General features: G+C 38.3%; 1 protein-coding gene across 9 annotated transcripts in view; it reads left to right on the forward strand.

Moving 5' to 3' along the window:
• The window catches only part of DMD (dystrophin), a 2565910-nt gene that overhangs the window by 1866233 nt on the left and 679623 nt on the right, over nucleotides 1-20054 (forward strand). For all 9 annotated transcript variants that reach the window (XM_043895268.1, XM_043895262.1, XM_043895270.1 and 6 more), the window contains one exon: nucleotides 11491-11723. In XM_043895268.1, the coding sequence (XP_043751203.1) occupies nucleotides 11491-11723 (233 nt within the window). The remainder of the gene's footprint in view (nucleotides 1-11490; nucleotides 11724-20054) is intronic.

Here is a 20054-nt window from a genome sequence, read left to right on the forward strand (position 1 = left end):
TTCAGATTTCACTTACGAAGCTGCTACTCAGATGATAAATTGAAACTCAGCTATAACCAGAGTATAAAAACCTTTTCATAAGCCCTTAAGTAATAAATATGCCACCAAGTGGTTGCCTGCCTTTTGGTAAGTTACCAGAGCATTCAACTGAATATTGAATTATACAACATGTGATATCAATACATAATTTAAATAATATTACTGCAGAATTGAATGCCATGTTACTTTTATGTATTAGAAAAGAACTCGTGTATTTAGGTGTCTAAGGGGTCAAAAGATGGTATCTTAGATTGAATTTCCTGGAAGCATGCTCTGAGACAAAAAGTTGCATTCATTAGGTTTAGTGGGAATGAGTATTGGTAGATCTACCTGCAAGGAAGTAAGGGCAGTGTTACTGGACAGAGTGGGAGAGGCTGATCCATAGAATAGTTCATACTGCAGTCATGGGGTCGCAAAGAGTTGGACATGACTGAGAGACTGAACTGAACTGAACTGAAGCCAAACTGACAGAGAGCTTGGAGCTGGATTCATCCTTCATAGCTGTCTAAAACTGAGGCAGGTGGGCTGGGGCTTAATATCCTTGTACTGACCAACAGCAAGCCTCAGGGAGAGATGCATTAGCAGTCATTATTAATAGTACCTGGTGTGTATGTCCATTGACTCCAGGAGAAATGCGATGGGGCCCCACAATATCCACCACAGAGAGGTATTGGCGTATTCTTCTTTACCCCACAAAGGTTACAAAGAAGGAGGTGTAATGACAGAAAAAGAAATTGGTCGTTTTTCACTGGGCCTACATGTGTCAGAACCACTGATATTTACAGGATGGTCTTTATTTTGGTATTCAAAGATCTCTTTTAAATCTCCTTAGCCCAGAAGGGAAAGGAAGAAGTCCACACTTCGGCTGGTCTATGGATTCCTTTTTTAAAAGTTGTGGTGAAAAACACATAAAATTTACTATCGTAACCATTTAAATTATACAGTGTGTTAATTTTTTGCCATTGCACAACATATCTCTATAAATTTTTCATCTTGCAAACAGAAACTCTATAGCATATGATAGGATTTCCTTTAAAAAAATTTTTTTTGGCTGTGCTGGGTCTTCATTGCTATGCACAGCCTTTCTCTGGTTGTGTTGTGTGTGTTTCTCATTGTGATGCTTTTTATTGTTGTGGAGCACAGTAGGCTTCAGCAGTTGTGGCCAGTGGGCTCAGTATTGCGACTCAGTAGTTGTGGCACACAGGCTTAGTTGCTCTGCAGCATGTGGAATCTTCCCTGACCAGTGATCAAACCCATGGCCCCTGCAATGGTGGGCAGATTCCACTGTACCACTCGGGAAGTCCAGGATTTCCTTCTTTTTAAGGCTAAATAATATTCCATTGTATACCTATATCACATTTTCCCTATCCATTCATCTGTCAATGGACATTTAGGTTTTTCCCACCTCTTGACCTTTTTCAAAAATGCTGCAATGAAGATCAGTGTCCAAATATCTCTTTAAGATCCCATTTTCAATTCTTTTGGATATACTATATATTCAGAAGTATGACTGCTGGGTCGTATGGTAGTTCTAGTTTCAACTTTTTAAAGAACCTCCGTACCGTTTCCCACAGAGGCTGTACCATTTTATATTCCCAACTACATTGCACATGGGTTCCAATTTATCCACATCCTTACCAACACTTCTTCTCATTCTCTCTCTCTTCCTCCCTCCCCCACCTCTGACTTTGATTTGCATTCCCCTGATGTTTAGTGATGTTGATATTTTTCCATGTGTTTATTGGCCATTCATGTATCTTCTCTCAAGAAATGTATATTCACATCCTTTGCAGATTTTTTAATTGGGTTTTTCATGAATCCCTCTTTCATCAGTCAACTCAGAGCCTTTCTTATTAAAATATAGATTGCTTGGGAATTTCCATCTAACTTACTAGATTCTGATCCTGGAGAAGTATTTTAATTTATCCAAATCTTAGTTTCCTCTCCTGCAAATTGATCGTGATGTTGCTCTCCCTGCCCACACTCAAGTGTTATGGTGAGAAGTCAATGGAGAAAATGACTGAAAAGACACTTTTATGCTTTTATACTGTTCAAAGCTCTGTACAGATGTAAGGTATTATTATGAATTCAGGTCAAAAGAATTTACATGTTAAGACTACTTAATACTGCTTCATTTACGTTGGAGCTAATGGTTCCTTTGCTTTGTTCTGGCTGATGAAACTCTAGATTGAGACTCTAATGAATCAGTCTCTCTTTCCACCACCCTCCTTCTCTCTTATGCATCCCTTCAGGATTCCGCTTCATTCTAATCTGGATAACAACAGCAGCAAATGTTGGTTGAGGCCACTGTGTATTAGACATCACACTGGGTTGGTGATGAAGAAAAAGATAAATTTGATCCTTTAAGTAGCTTATCTCAAGGGTGAGACTTGTGAGGGAGGGCCTAGCACATGTTTAACAACTTAAAAAACTCATTGCTTGTTATTTTGCTTCTGAGGGTAAAAACATAGCTTACCCAAGCAAATATGAGACTCATTTGGACTGAATTATGTAGAGAACACCACTTACCTGGTTTTGTTCATGTTTTACTACAGAATCTTATCTTTAATATTCAGGTAGGGGCAATTTTGTTGAAAACAAACAGCAGATTGGATCCTTTAAGAATTTTTCAAGGTGCTAAAATTTTTGATAGAACAGCAGTGTATTTGCTCTTATGAGAACTATGCAATGTTCTCTAGCTGCTATGCTGTGCCTAGTCGCTCAGTCATATCTGACTCTGCAACCACATGGACTGTACCCCACCAGGCTTCTCTGTCCATGGGGATCCTTCAGGCAAGAATACTGGAGTGGGTTGCCCTGCCCTTCTCCAAGGAATCTTCTGAACCTAGAATCGAACCCAGGTCTCCCGCACTGCAGGCAGAGGGAAGCCCAAGAATACTGGAGTGGGTAGCCTATCCCTTCTCCAGGGTATCTTCCTGACCCAGGAATCGAACTGGGGTCTCCTGCATTGCAGCCAGGCTTTTTACCAGCTGAGCTACCCAGGGGAGCCCTGTTTTCCAGCTGGTTATACCCAAATGAATGTATGCATTTTATTCTGATGTCAGTTTTAGAATTGATGATCATTCTTCATCAGTAGCATGGTCTTTTTTATGGTCTGATCTGACTTTTCTTCCGTTGTTTTCTGCACTGGACTGCCTTCTTCATGGCTATGATTATTACATTCTCTACTCTTTTCATTTACATAGTTTTAAGTGTACTAACAATGAATTTTTACTAAAGGCTTGGCTTTTCAAATATCCTATAAAATATTGACTGCCTGAATTATAGGCATCATAGAAGGATTATGTGTATCTTCAGTTCTCTGTTTTTCACACTTTAAGACTCTTTCTTAACTGTGTTCTCTTTGCTCGATCAGCATTTGTTTTATTTCTGTAGCAATGGGAGGGCCATTTTAAACTTGTTTCGGATGCAAGTCTTTAACTGGTAAAAATGGAGGTTGTATCATTTATTGTTCTATAACGAGTGACTTCCACATGGAGTGACTTAAAATAGAAATCATTTATTTAGCTCATCATTTGGGGGTCTGCTTTGGATTGGGTGTATCTAGGTGATTCTTTTGTTAGTCTCAACTAGACTCACTCATGTATTAATGGTCAACCAGTAGTTAATGGCCTCACTCATGTGTCTGGTACTTGATTATTGGATGAGACAATGGATGTGACAGAGCCACTTGCCTATCATCATTCAGTAGGCCAGTGAAGTTTGCATAGTGGTGAAAGGTTTCCACGCATAGCCCAATGGCCAAGAATTTCTCAAACCTTTGCTTGTGTCGTATTTAATAATATCCCATCCATATTCAATGAATAGAGAAATATACTATGGCTCTTGATGGGAGCATCTGGAATGTCTCATTACAAGGGTGTAGATGCAGGAAGAGAAAGAATTTGTGGCCATTTACTCTCTACCAGAGAACCTTTCACTTTTATCATCATGACATTGCCTGTGTCATATTATTTACTATTCTCTCATAGCTATACCTTCAAGTATTTACCGTTTCTTCAGTGCCTGCCTGGGCTAAGAGAAGCGCTGAATTTCACTTAACCTATACTTCTAAGGTATAGGAGAGCATAAACTTAGATGGACTTAAAGCAGGAGTCCCCAGCCTCCGGGATCTTATGCCTGATGATCTGAGGTGGAGCTGGGGTAATAATAATAATAGAAATAAAATGCACAATAAATGTAATGTGTTTGAATCATCCCCAAACCATCCCCCCCACCCTAGTCTGTGGAAAAGTTGTCTTCCATGAAAATGCTCCCTGGTGCCCAAAAGATTGGTGACCACTTGTATAAAAGATGTCCATGTCCACTACAAATGTTAGGCAAGTATATAAACCACACACACACACAGGAGAAGGAGAGAGACTGAGGAAGAGAAATTTAAAATCCTTTGAATGAGTGATTCGGAACCAGAGGCAATCCACCTCCCCACCCCTACCCCCACCCCTCGCCCCGGGCCACTTTCAGAGACATTTGATAATGTCTGAAAACAGTTCTGGTTGTCAAAACTGGGAAGGTACTCTGGCCAAGGATACTGCTAAACATCCCACAAAGCACAGGTGAGCCCCCCACACCAAAGACTTATCCGTGCCAGAATATCAACAGTGCTAAGGTTGAGAAGCACTGCTTTTTACTGACTGCATGTGTGAAGAATTCATATGAGCTATGAATCCATATATGGATAAGAATTCATGTATACAGGTTAAAAAATGCAAGCGAAAAAGGGGGAATGGCAAGGTTATTTCTTTCTTCAAATTAGTGTAGAAAGGATCCTTCTTTGGGTGAAGTCAGGTTGGAGATAGTCCTCAAGAATAATATTCAACTTGTGGGAGGAAACCAGATTTACTTGATTTTTTTTTTTGGCCACCACTCTGTGCAGCTTGTGGGATCTTAGACCCCAGCCAGGTATAGGACCTGGGCCCTCATTAGTGAGAGTGCAAAGTTCTAACCACTGGAACACCAGGGAATTCCCTCACTTGATTTTTATAATCCATATTTTTGTGAGTAGTTCAAGGTGATCTTCTCTCCCTAATTAGAATGAACATTAGATGATTTTGTGGATGCCATAGGCTATAAACTATAGCTCTTGGAGTCAAAAGTATTTGAGTAATTAATAATATTATATATTGAGTGGGACATGTATGAAAAATATCTGATGATCATATCAGTCTTAGAAATAGATATAATGGTTAAGTACACTGTCTTGGCATTGTCACTTGTTAATGTGAAATCCTGAGCAAGGTATTTTACCTTTTAGTAAAGTGGAAATAATGCCAACCTGAAAATCATTTGGTAAACATTAAACAGGGCTTATCAATAACCTTGCCTGGCATGTAGAAAACCCTGAGTAAAATGATTGTGGTGACAGTGTAGGTGGTGATCTCTTTTCCAAGTGGCAGAAAATATTTCTTACTTGGATTATATACTTAGTAGAAGAAAAGAATCAATTAAAAAGTGATAAAGTAGCATTGCTAAGCTTTAAAAGTGTATGGCTCTTACTGTCAACTAATTTGTTTCTCAAGTCCAGAAATATAGTTGGTTATCATGAATCCTTAAGTTCCATTTCTCCAGGACTTTCCATATATAATACAAGCTCTTACTGTGCTAAAATGTAAATAATTGATGATAGTTGAATCATATATATTATTTCCTCTTTAGAATGATGAGAAAGAGTATAGACAAAAATAAATGTTTATAGATTCACAGTGTTTGTTTCTAATTTCTCACTTGTACCTGCAGACTATAAATATTTAGAGAGATGTGAGGTTCTTTTTGAGTCCATGCATGATTTCTAATTTTGATACCATGCACTTTCTCATACGGGTCTTTTTAAACTACATGCCATCCTTCTAAATACTCAAAAAGAAAACTTTCCCTGTGTTGCTTACATGGAGAACAGTTGTTTTATCTATTGGTGATATGGATAATAGCTAAAACAGCCTTTTCTATGGCTAGTGTTAGACAGTAATTCAATTTAACCACATATACAAAATGGTACTTTTTAGATATCTGTGTTAGTGTGAGTCCAATAACTTATCATTTAGTCAATGACTGACTTTTCAATATCAAAGGAAAGAAAACCAAAAATTACCCACATTCATTCAACAAAGCTAGAAATAGAATATGTGTTCCTTGTTGTCTTATCAACCAAAGGAGACCTGTGAATTACAGAAAAACCATGTGTGACTACTTCAAAGAAAGTATTCCAAACACATTGTGTATGTGTTTTTTAAAAGATTTAGTAGTTCCTCTAAAGCTCTAAGTAAAGCTGTTAGTCTGACTAATCATGTACCCTCGAAACCAATTAAAATTTTAGACTACAGAAATGTTCTTCAAACACTTTGGAAAAAATGAGAGTTCCCTCCTAAAGCCAACACCTTTTAATTAACAAAATACTCAGAGCAAAGCTGTGGTTTGCAATAGTATATTACACCTACTGTTACTCATGCTACTATTCCAGTGTGCCAAACTTGATTCCTTTCAGCAATTTTGATCTTGACTTTTTGTATGCTAACTATGGAAGGGAAATAGTTTTTAGTAGAGTTATTTTAATTTTCTAATGAATGCATGTGAAACACATTTGCTACAATGAGTAGTCAAACTACACAGGGTCTGTGTGTGTGTGCATGCACTTATCTGTTCATATATACATATATATGATGTGCCAATCTGTTTATCTTTTTACCTATTTACTTGGCTTAGTTATACACATTGTAATACATGCTGTTCTGACATGAACTGATTAACCAAGGACACTAGCGCCTGTTGCTGGAGGGACGGTTAATAGTATGACACCATAAAGACTTTTCCCCATGCTGGAAGAGATACTTTCTCCTTCAGACTTGAGAAGGATGACCTTGGTTTTAAAGAAACAGAGATTTGAAGCAACCATTACTAGGGCCAATTTCTTGTGACCCTGGGCAGTGGCCTGAGGCAAGGGGCAGTTATCTCGACAAGCAGATCAAACTGCAGGGACATTAAACAGGAAGTAGAGGATCCCCACTGCCCGGAGGGGAAGCCATTTTTGGTGCTCCTTAAAGAGGAGGACCTGGAAACTCATCCTAGAACTTTGCGCTTAAGATTCTGTGTATTCATTTACATATCCTAATGGCTTCCCTGATTAGGGTTATGGGTTGAGAGAACTTTCAACAAATCCTCTTTCCATCTTTTAAATTATACAGTTAAAAGAAGACTTGCCTGTAATGAGTAAATACCCCTCCCTGACCCTTGGCATCAAGATTCTTTTGCTCAGTCTGGGCAAAACCACTTAAACTGCCTCTTAACCACCTAATGAGGTGATTTGCTTATGTTTTTAGTAAAATGGCATGGAAAGGAAACAACCTCATTCTTTTTTCTCTTTAGATAAAAGTAAAGGCATCTGAAAATGCAGTGTGAGTCAGTATATGATATACATAATAAAATAAGACCTCAAAAATTTTCCTTAGAAGCATCTTGCTTAATAAAAGAATAAATAAAGTATATGCACATACATGAATCTAGAGGCAAGTCTTTTAGTGTTTAGTTGCTCAGTCATGTCTGACTCTTTGCAACCCCATGAACTATAGCCCAGCAGCCTACTCTGTGGGATTCTCCAGACAAGAATACTGGAGTGGGTAGCCATTCCATTCTCCAAGGATCTTGCCGACCCAGGGGTTGAACTGAGGTCTCCTGCATTGCAGGCAGACTCTTTACTGTCTCAGTCACCAGGGAAGCCCCTAAGTCTTTTTAGGAAGAATGAAATATTTTCCAAGTAGTGTTATAGATAGAATTGGCCCTAAAAATGTGTGATAGATGAAAATTTGCCTCTTTCTAGTTCTTTATAGCACTTTTTTGTCTATTCTTGGAGACCCAGAGTTTCTGGAGTTTAGAATCCAGCTCCGAAGAACTATCAGCTACCCTGTAGCCATCTTAAAATCCCCAACCCTAATAATGGTGCAAGATTTTGTTCTTCCTAGTGATTATTGCATTTTAGTAATAAAATGTTAAAGATTCAATGTGTTTAAGACCCAAAAGACTGGTATAACTCTATGCCTCAGAGAGATTTTTAGTTATAAACTTACCTTGGTACCCCCCAAAAAAGACAGAAATCTAGAGTTGGGATTTGAAAAGGAATTGAGACTTTTGTCTGGGGAAGGGAGAGGAGTTTTCAAAAAGTATATAGAGCATATAGAAGGGCAAAAAAGTGTGAGATGGTCTGTTCTAATTGGAGAATGCCACATAGAGACTGAGGTGACTGAGAGCATGGGAAGAATGGAGGGAGATGAGGCTGGGGTAGGAAGTCTGGTTCAGAGAGCACAGGACCTGGAAAGTCATGCTAATTTAGAAGGTGAGCAGCCAATAGACATTGTTTGAGCATCAGAAGTGAAAAAAACACACATCTACTGTCAGAGCAGTGCTAGGAGGATCAGTCTCATTCATGTATTCAGAGGTCATCAATTGAACACCTACTAGATTCTATGACGCTCTTCTCCTGCCTTCAATATTTCCCAGCTTCAAGGTCTTTTCCAATGTGTTAACTCTTCACATCAGGTGGCCAGAATATTGGAGCTTCAGCATCAGTCCTTCCAGTGAATGTTCAGGGTTGATTTTCTTTAGGATTAACTGGTTCGATCTCCTTGCAGTCCAAGGGACTCTCAAGAGTCTTCTCTAGCACCACAGTTCCAAAGCATCAATTCCTTGGCACTCAGCCTTCTTTATGGTCCAACTCTCACATCCATATGTGACTACTGGAAAAACCACGGCTTTGACTATGGTCTGCCTGACGAGTCCGTAAATCAGATCCTTTGCCCATAGCGGGAGCATAGATGGCTGCATTGCTCTGCCTCTCAACTCTCCTCAGTCTTTCTCAGCTGTCTTTGTACTTTTTTACCCATTGGAGAATTTTGTGATATTACCCTCTCAATGTTAATTGTACTTTTTAGTCATCTTAAAACATTGTTTTTCAATCTCTGGTCCTAGCCTTTCTTTCCAGTATACTTACCCACTCCAAAAACCGTGCTTTCCAGAAAACAGTTGAAGTCTGATGATTCTCTGCCTTCTCATTCTTGGCTATATAGAAATTTAAGATGGCGTGATCATTTCCACTTCATTAAGCTACTTCTTTGTTGGTCAGAAACAAGTCTAGAGAAAAAAAAAAATCTCATTCCTACTCTCTTTGACAGTGAATTTTTCAACAAGTCAGTTAAAAAAAAGCATCTGACATCTCCCAGAACCTTGAAATCCTCCCCAAAATACTGTGTGTTGCCAGAATATCTATTGTTTTGTATTTTAGGAACAATCTGCCCATATTTCCTAGTCAGCTAGGCATTCCACAGTTAGCTCCTACAGTGATATTTTATTTTAGCTCTCTTTTCATCCTCACCCATGTGTTCCCTCCAGGAATTCAGCTCTTCTCTTGGAATCCCTTTTAAGATTTTTAGAACCTATTGGCTCCCTTGCTTTCTCCTACTAGACTGTGGAATCACAGGATGCTATTTCTGCTTCAGATTATGTTTCATTCTTTCTAGAAAAAAACCTTAGAGTAGTGAGATAGCTTTGGGAAACTATTTCTTCTCTATCTCCTCAGTATCATTGTCTTTTCAGTCATTACTTCTTGGCATTAGTTTTCTTTTCTTTTAAGTCTTTATTGAATTTTCTACAATATCGCCTCTGGTTCTGTGCCCTGGCATTTTGGCCATGAGACATTCCGGATCCCAGATCTCCAGCCAGGGAGCAAACTCACACCCCCTGTACTAGAAGGCAAAGTCTTAACTACCAAACCTCCAGCGAAGTCCCAATCTTGGCATTAGTTTTTTATTCTGTCACCTCACTTTTTTTTTTATTTCTGCCTTGTTCAAGATTACTTCCACCTGTAGGAACCTCTTGTTCTCCCCAAGAATCTTGAGAGATAGGAGACACGCCTCCATTCCTTTCATCATCTTCTCTAACAAAAAGACAACCTTAAAAAAGCTGAAAGTGATATAACCATGAAAAGTCATTTATGGTCACGTCAGAATGGAATGCCATATGGCACATTTTCTTCATGCCTCTAGAACAATTGCCTTGTTGTCCGTACCTCCTGGATTTCCCACTGAGATTCCGTGTTTTGCAGCTTTACTTCAAAAGTTTCCTTCTGAGCTACACAGGCCACTTTTTCTTCACTACCAGTCTCCTGGGTGTTTCAGGCTCCAGAAGCCATTGCCTATGAACTCGATGTGACACTCCTTATCCTTCATCACTCACCTGTGATAATCTAGCTGTTTGTCGATATTTAGTATCAGTTTGCACCAGCAAATTCAGTCCTTCAGTACATATAGGGCTATACCAGGCCTTTGGCTGAGTTTTTCCCCAAATATTTTATATATTTCAATCCCTTATCTCTAACTTCTTACCGTATTTGTTTATCATTCTGCTTCTTATATATATATATATATTAATATATATATATATATTAATACCTAACACTATTACCTACTAGTGTCAGGAACTGTGCTAATATTTTTCCTTTTATTTTCCTGGTATTGTGCTATGTGCATTTCCTGTATTAGTCATTGAATCTACACAGTTGCCCCTATGATGTTAACCCTATCATTATCCTTACTTGTTGAAGAGAAAACCTGACATTTAGAGAAGTTTGGTAACTTAACCAAGGTCACAGAATTCCTAAGACAGAGAGAGGTATTCTCTCCCAGGGAGGTTTTACTCTGGAACTTCAGATCTTAGCTATTACCATATGCTACCTTACTCTACAGTGTTCATCACTATTCATATTAATTTAATATTTCTTAGTAACTTTGAAACCATGTTTCATTATCCTAATGGAAAAACTTTACTAGTTCTGATTTTTCAAAAATAACTAGCTTAGATTTTCTTCACTGCTAGCCACTTTATTACCTATCTGAAAGCAAAGGAAAAAAAAAACATATATAAGATGCTCCCAATATAAAATACAGAGCAAAGACAAGAACAGTTCATTGGCTTTGATTTCTCTAGAGTCCACCGCCAAAGTAATTTACTTCCTATTCAGGGAAATCGTAAGTTTGAAATAAGATCTTATCCAATCTTTACTTTTTTTCCCCCTCTTGATTAAAAAAAAAAGGTAAAACTTATTCACCTGGCACAGTCTGAATAGTTTCTATTTTTCTTTACCAGTTCCACAACCTGTATAATTGTCATTGAGAAGGACTTTCTAAATTAAATTAATTGCTCAGCCATGAGGATAATCAAAACCATTTTGAAAGACTGTTAAATGTTTATTAATGAAAAGTTGGGATCTTTGAATTTTTCTATCATGCAGTGCTATCTAAAGTATCCATATGGTTAGAAGAAAAACACATGCCATAAATAATACTTCGGCTGAAATTGTTGCCCTTACATCAGTTTTATTTTTATTGAAATTGGCTTCTTATCTTGTGTTTCTAATATTTTTTTTTCTTTTTTTTTTAAAAAATTTAGCTCCTAGTCAGACTGTTGCTCTGGTGACACAACCTGTGATTGCCAAGGAAACCGCTGTCTCCAAACTAGAAATGCCATCTTCCTTGCTGTTGGAGGTCCCTGCACTGGCAGATTTCAACCGGGCTTGGACAGAACTTACCGACTGGCTGTCTCTGCTCGATCGAGTTCTGAAAGCACAGAGGGTGATGGTGGGTGATCTTGAAGACATCAAGGAGATGATCATCAAGCAGAAGGTATGGGGGAAAACAGATCACAGTTGGCAGAGGTTTGTCTTGAAAGTGAAGACTTTCCACAAGTCGCTTAACTCTCCTAGACCATTTCCCACCAATTTTTATGCAGCTTTTTTCCATCAGCCAACACACTCCTCTGTTTACTCTGTTCAGTCCAAATATGATCAAGGAAACAAATTAATGCAGTTGTCTAAAACAGCCATAAACTGCACGGGAATACTGGGAGTAAAAAACATAACCCTTAAAGTTATAGTTGACTTAATGAAATTCACTAAACAGCTAGTATTTTAAAAATCTATTTTACATCAAATAAATACCTCATTTGAGCTATTTACATTTAAACTGTTTGTTTTGGTACTCTGCAGCCAAAATATATTCCAGAATCAAATATAATAATCTGTGAATTGTTTATTCAGTCTTCTGAGTTGTCCATGCCAATTTTCCTCCTCCAGTGATAATTGGATAATTAAAAAAAGGATAATTGAAAATAAGCTACAAACAAGAAAAGTAACAAAACATAATGCATTTTTAAATAACATAGATCTTAATATTCATATTTATTTAATGCTATGCTCAAACATGTTTTTAAATGCAGAGATTGCATTTCTCGGCCTCATTGCAATCCACTCTACAAAATTATGACATCAATGAGAGACATAAGAATACACTGAAATAAATATGATTTACCTAGCTAGAACAAATATACTGTATGTCTTATATTTCTGAATGAATAAGAAAAGTACTTTTGAAAGGTTTATATGCTGTAGCTTTTCACTTGTAAATGATTTTTCAAGTCATTATTCTGAAGAAGTAATAAATTGTACTAAGTTGTTTAGCTGTTACAGAGCTACTTTTTGAAAAAACAGGAAGTAGGGGAAGACAGATTTCTTTTTAAAATGAACTTCAGCAATTCAGTAAGAATGCAAATTATTTAATAGTAACCAACCTGCATTTAAAGTATCTTAATCTTAGACTCAGAAGACCTGAATTCAGTGGTCTTCTCTTTGTCATTTGCAAGTGGCATGATTGTAGTCAAACCATTCTCTGGATCTTGGTTTCCTCTTCTGAGAGCAAGGCTCAAGGAATTCACATTCACATACATCATATCATGTTGGTAATGTGTGAATATAAAGATATGTAAACATATATATAGTTAACTATATATTTATATAAATGTATAGTTGGTTTTATTACTACTTTATGGCAAGTATCATTAGCCAAATTTTTCCCAAAAAGCAAATGAAACTCATAGACATCACACTCCTAATAAGTAGCAGAACAAAGATTCAAATCCAACTCTGTCTGGTTTCTAAGTCTGTGTTCTTACTATGTATAGTGCCTGCCAGTATTAACTGTAAATGTGGCTGCCATTTGGTGATATATGTGCATTTGTCTGTGTCAGATGCAATGCTAAGCATTTTACAGTTGCAGTGTGCTGATATATACAGAGGGCTTCCCTGGTAGCTCAGTGGTAAAGAATCTGCATGCCAATGCAGGAGACTCAGGTTCAATCCCTGAGTTGGGAAGATCCCCTGGAGAAGGAAAGGCAATCCACTCCAGTATTGTTGGGGGTCCTTTAATGGACCAGAACCTTGTGGTACAGAGTCGACGATAAGAAAGTGAAAGAGAGAAAGAGGCTGATATCCCTTGGTTTACGCAGAGGACCAACAAAGTCCTTGACACAGGACTTGCATCACTCACGAAGGCACCAGGCACCCTCTCGAGGGGGTCTTAGAAGCCCGGGCAGAAAAGTGAGCACGACGGGTCTCCACGCTCCAGAGAGTCAGCCAGAAAAAGAGAGAGAGAGAGAAAGAGAGAGAGAGACAAAAAAGACCCGGAGACCTAAGCTCTGATGAAGCAAAGGTGCTTTAATGATTTTCCTATGAGTATATATAGGCTGTGGTACAAGAAACTTCTATCGGGAATGATAGAGATCAGAAAACCAAACATACAGCAACCGTTACCAAGGGAACAAGGGGTAATGTTAGTCACAAGGTCAGGAGACAATCCATATCTCAAGAAAGCGGAACGAGACTAAGCAGTTTTGTCCTAAAGAGAATGTTTACTAAAGGAGACCCAAGCCTGCCTCACACAATGACCTCAGTCCCTGGGAGCAGCGTGCTGTTCTGCTTGAAGAGGGACAAAGGACTCATGAGAGACAGCATGTAGGAATCCTCCCATCAAACATTCCCTGACAAGTATTCTTGCCTGGATAACCCCATGGACAGAGGAGCCTGATGGGCTACAGTCCATGGAGTTGCAAAGAATCAGACATGACTGAGTAACTGAGCACACATGCACATTACATACAGAAACAAGAGGTACATTCTTTCACAGTATCATATTGAATTATACCAGTACTTCTGGAACTCTCCCTAACCAGAGGAGGCAGTGTGTTATAATGTTTAAAACAAGGGCTTTGAAATTAGATTGCCTAAGTTTAAAGCTTGGCTCCTCTACTATAGCTGCGTGACCTTGGGTGAGTTATTCAACCTCTCTGAACCCGAGGTCATCTGTCTATACAATGTAGATAATGATGCTATCTTCCTTATAGAAGATCATGAGGATGCAATTGGGTTGTACATGGAAACGCCTCCCACCTTGCCTTGATCACTGAAACTATTCAACTAATGTTAGTGATTAATATTAGATTCTAAGCAAGCTATATAAATCTGCCTGTTCATGACCTTTGTGCTGTATGTCATATAATAATATTACATGAAAATAAGAGCTCATTTCCACCCCTGGACCCCATTGTGCTCATGACATTACAGCCTCCTTTAAAAGCCAGTAGATACTAGAGTGGGAAAGGTAGTATACACTGTCTTGTGAAATGTTTGATGCCTCTTCAAAGTGATGGTCTTTAAATTACAGGTCCAAAAGTAATTCAGGGAAGTTCAAGTGCCATGTCTGGGGTCACAGAAAGCCAGTACAGTTGTCAATCCGATGGGAGATTGCTTCTGAAATCCACCAAAATCTGCAGATGCTCAAGTCCTATAGTTGGCAGATAGAGAGGGTCAACTCTGCTAATTAAAAAAAACAAAACAAAACAAAAGATGTAATTGGACCTGCACACGTCAAACCTGTGTTGTTCAAGAGTCAATTGTATTTAAATTTGTTCACACACACGCGCACACACACACACACACACACACCTGTAATCTCTCTTCTCTTGCTAAATAGTAGGGATGCTTTTCCTGCTTCTTCCCCTTATATTGAAAAAAATTATAAAGATCTTGCCAATTCTTGCCTTGTATAGCTTCAGTCACTACATGATCAGTAAAATAACTCTAAATAAACATTAAACAAATTGTGTGGGGGGGATACAAAAAAGATGAGTTTGGGAAAATATTTATTATGATATCAGAAAATAAGTATTTCCTCTATATGGAGTTTTAAATAAAGAAATTCTAACTTTACTGTATGAGGTATAAGACATGAGGCAGTATCCCACAAGTGCTTTATAAACTGTAAAACACTATCTGCCTATTTATTCATATATTCTTATAGTAAGTTTATATTGAGCTACTACTTAGTGCCTGGGAAATACAGAGTTGGACAAGATAGGAATGCATAGATTAAAGAAGATGAGGGAGGGGGAAAGCATTGACAGCCCTCTGATAGAAATAAATTTTAGCACATATTTAGCATTAATGATGTCCCAGCCACTTTTCTAAGTACTTTGTGTATACTATGTGTGGGCTTAGTCACGCGGTCATGTCCAGCTCTTTGCAACCTCATGGACTGTAGCCCGCCAGGTTCCTCTGTCCATGGGGATTCTCCAGGCAAGAATATACTGGAGTGGGTGGCCATGTCCTCCTCCAGGGGATCTTCCCAACCCAGGGGTCAACCCAGGTCTCCCACATTGCAGGCAGATTCTTTACCGTCTGAACCACCAGAGAAGCTCTTGTGTATACTACTTAATGTTTACAACAATACTGTGAGACTTACACTAAAGCAACTTACCCACAGGACTTCCCTGGTGGTCCAGTGGTTAAGAATCTGCCTAGCGGGACTTCCCTGGTGGTCCAGTGGCTAAGACTCTGTGCTCTTAATACAAAGGGCCTGGGTTCAGTCCCTGGCTGGGGAACTAGATCCCACATGCTCCGACTAAGACCTGTGAAGCCAAATAGAAATAATAAAATTAAAAAAAAAAAAAAAGAATCTGCCTAGCAGTGCAGGGGATGAAAGTTCAGTTCCTGGTTGGGGAACTAAGGTCCCACATGCTGTGGAGCAACTGAACCTGTGTGTTGCAACTAGACAATCCATGTGCAACAATGAAAGATCCCTGCATGATGGAGCTAACACCTGATGCAGTCAAATAAATAAATAAATATTTTAAGAGGTAACTTGCCCATGGACACAGAGTAAAAAGACAACAGTGAGATTTGAACTCAAGCAGTCTGGTCCCAGAATCCCCACCCTTAATCACCACAGTTTTCTGCTTCCCTGGATATCCTTGGGTGATGCTCCAGGAACTAACTTCATGGCGGGGACATCTAACTAAGCCAGGGAGGAGGATGGATGTCAGAAAAAGCTTCTTGAAGAAGATAAAACCTAAGCTAAGCATTCAGGAACAAGTTGGAATTAACCAGGTAGATTAAATGACAGAGGCCAAGTGCTTTTCACTGAGGTGAACAGTGCAGTGTTGAAAGTATGATTCCATCTGGCTGGAACTAAGGGGATGAGGAGGGAACTGATGTTGCATAGAGAAGGGTAGAGCTAAAATATGGGGATTCTTCCTTACCAGACTACAGAGAGGTTTTTTTTTTTTATTGACATGTAATATTACAGTAGTTTCAGTTGTACAATGTAGTGATTGGATATTTTATCTATTACAAATTTATACAGTTTAATTCATTAATCTGCTATAAAATAAGCCATCCTACACAACTATTACACTATTGACTAAGGAGTTCTGATTATGGCCCACAGGTGGTGGCAACCCTTAAGGAATTTTAAACAAAGAAGTATTGATAAAAGCATCAAATGTAGTTTAGTTGCATATTATTGATAGTTAGGTTTCTCTCCATGCAAGCAACAGAAACATCCTCTGATTAAATCAAGCAGAAAGTAAACTTTCTCTAATTAGCACGAAGGCAGTGGGAAGAGATGGGGCTTCCCTGGTGGCTCAGTGGTAAAGAACCCACCTGCCAATGTAGGAGACGTGGGTTCAGTCCCTGGGTCAGGAAGATCCCATGGAGAGGGAAATGGCAACCCACTCCAGTATTCTTGCCTGGGAAATCCCATGGACAGAGGAGCCTGGCGGGTTACAGTCCATGGAGTTGCAAAAGAGTTGGACAGGACTTAGCAACTGAACAAAAACAATGGAAGAGGACCCAGAAAAAGAAAAGGGATCTAAGTGTGCCTGGGCATTTAGTTAGCAGGCTCTACTTGAGTCTCCTTGTGATACTCTTTTTCTCTTTATTCTGTGTAGCTGTTCAAAATTTAAAGTCCTAGGAGTCCAGCTGACCTTGCTTAGGTCACACCCCCACCTCTTAGCTAAAAGAGAGCAGAGAACATTGATTTAAACCCCTCTCCTTCCAAAGCTCCTTACACTGGAGAAGAGATCATTTACACCCCCCCACCCCAGTCTAAGCAATATGTTTATTTCAACTTTGCAGTATAGAGACCTGAAATAAAACTGTTTATGCCCCAGTACTATAAATATAATTTTGACACCTTCACATTCAGTAATTGGTTCTCCAAAAAAACATAGATTGCTTTATGGATAATGTGAATGAAATGTGATAAATAAGCTTCATTTTTTGTAGAGATTAGAGTTGGGGGATTGTAATTGTAACTGCAGAGCATCAGAAATTAGAAAAGATGATGTAACAAAACATCTTATGACTCTGGGAGAACTTAATTTTGATTTTATTAACTTCAGATCAAACTTTAGAGATGCAGTGATTAAAATGCAGTCCCCAGAAAGGGAATAACAAGATGGCATTTGAATAAGTTAGCTTTTCATAGTTCTAGACGTGAAATTGAAAAATCACACATTTGATATTAAGCTTCTGTTCTCCTTTAGAATAAATTGTTTAATTAAATTCTTATCTTAGAAAATTGGGGGCAGCTACCATTTAGAAATGAAGATAATATGTACTAAGTGAATTGCATTAAGTAAAAACTGGAAGTTAAAATTGCAACTATAATTTTGTAAAAGATTGTTATATGTAGCCATTTAAAATATTAAGCAACTTGACTGCTTAATTTTAGAGTAAAAAATATACTATTATAGAGTAATAGAGATGTGTGTGAAATATGCAAATTAAGCCTTTAAAAGTAAAACACCCATGAAGCTCTAAGTTTATTTTCTAAAATTGGGAATTTATAGCAGAGGATGATTTATAATGGATAGTTTAGTGTCGGAGAAATCTGATAAAAAATGTTTTTCCTATTTCATCACATGTTTAAGTAAAATCGCTCTGAAGTAAAATTGTTTTGACAATTATTCACAGTTTTCTTTTACTGACATAATATATCCAGTGAAGGAGAAAATATGTCTAGAGTTTTTCTCTGAAAGTGATGATTAAATATGACCCTTAAGGAAGGGAAATTGGGAAGAGTCAGAGGAAGGGGAGGAAAGAAGGAAAGAAAGAGAGGAGGGAAAGTTTAAGAAAGGGAGAAGGGAAGGGAAGCAGGAAGGAAGGAAGGAAAAAGATAAGAAAGGAGAAATAGAAGAAGGGATGGAAGGTAAGGAGGAGAGAGAGAGGTTGGGGAGCTAGAGTTGTGAATGGAAAATCTGGGCAGAGGTCAAGGCAGTGGATAGATAATTGGATTGTTATCAACAAATAGGATTTACGTGGCCATGAGATATCATTATGTTTTCTACTAGTGTCGTTTACCTGCACTAAATAAATTATAGTCTTTTTTCAAGTCATTTTGGCCAGGTGTTCAGGGTAATTCACCACTCAATCTGAACCACAGGCACTTGTATTGAATAAAGAATTGAATACGCAAAGAGTTTTGTCCTCTAATAAGACCTCTCCAGGTTGGGGTTGAGACAAATTGACCAATCTGGACAAGATGATAATAGCATTGTTCAAGATTCATTTTTAACTGCACATTATACTGCTACCTGGGAGATTTCATTATCCAAAGATTGAATAAGCAGTTTTCATGGGTACAGTGTATATTTAAATGGGAAATAATTACTTGGATGTGCTTAATTTTTTTTATTGTTAAGGTCAGAGTCTTTAATAAAAATTCTATGATTATTTTTTCCAACTCCGGCTGTATCTACACAAAGAGCAATTGAATGGCTCCAGAAGCATTCTGATTATAATTTTTGTCAAATACATTCAACCATAATCTGATGACAAAAGAACATGTCTAGCGTCAATTTAGAAGGATTAAGTGGAACACTGTGGGAGTTGGGGGAGAATGGCATCAATTGTTTAAACTAAAAACAGAATAGTTCTTGGTATTATTCTATTGCCATGAGCATAGAAGAAAAGTGGGTATTACAAATAGTTTCCCTTATTCAACAAATGAGAAAGGTTACAGATAATATAGTAACTTGGTATACAGTCACTTCATGAATATAGATGTGAAGTCACTCAATCATGTCCGACTCTTTGCAACCCCATGGACTGTGTAGCCTACCAGGCTCCTCCATCCATGGAATTTTCCGGGCAAGAATACTGAAGTGGGTTGCCATTTCCTTCTCCAGGGGATCTTCCCAACCCAGGGATCGAACCTGGGTCTCCCACATTGCAGTCAGACGTTTAACCATCTGAGCCACCAGGGAAGCTGATACCCTAATGTAAATACAGACCTCTTGGGAATAGATGTTTCTTCTTTTTCCGTGGGCCTACCTCTTCTTAAACATCTCCTCATTTATCCACTAAAATAAAAGAACAAACAATTTATTTCCATGGGTATCCAATGGATTTCAAAAGTTAGATGACAGTCATCTTAGTTTGAGGAGATTAATTATTCTGTTTTTATCTTTTCTCAAACAACCATCCAGTGCTCATCATCTCATCTGTTCTTTTCTGCACATCCTTGTTTAAGAAACACCATACCAGAGTTTGCTGTCTTTCTGTATGTAGAAGATGTGTTGCATTCTACAGAAAGTAATGTGGCACTATGTTTGGCTGAAGATATTTGCAAATTTGTACTACAATTATCTTCTGGAAAATGTGCATATCTCCTGTAGAAAGCTGTGGATCACTATTCTACATGCAGTTTTCTTTCCTTACCTCATGAGAGCCAAATTCACTGTTATCTTCGCTGAAGATCATTAAGATATGTCGTCAGTAGTATGGCTTATACTCTCAGATCATGGCAAAATTAACTCCCATAAAATACAAAAGTCAAAGAGTT

The sequence above is a fragment of the Cervus elaphus genome, chromosome X (genome assembly GCF_910594005.1).
Source record: "Cervus elaphus chromosome X, mCerEla1.1, whole genome shotgun sequence".
NCBI classification, from domain to species: domain Eukaryota; kingdom Metazoa; phylum Chordata; class Mammalia; order Artiodactyla; family Cervidae; genus Cervus; species Cervus elaphus.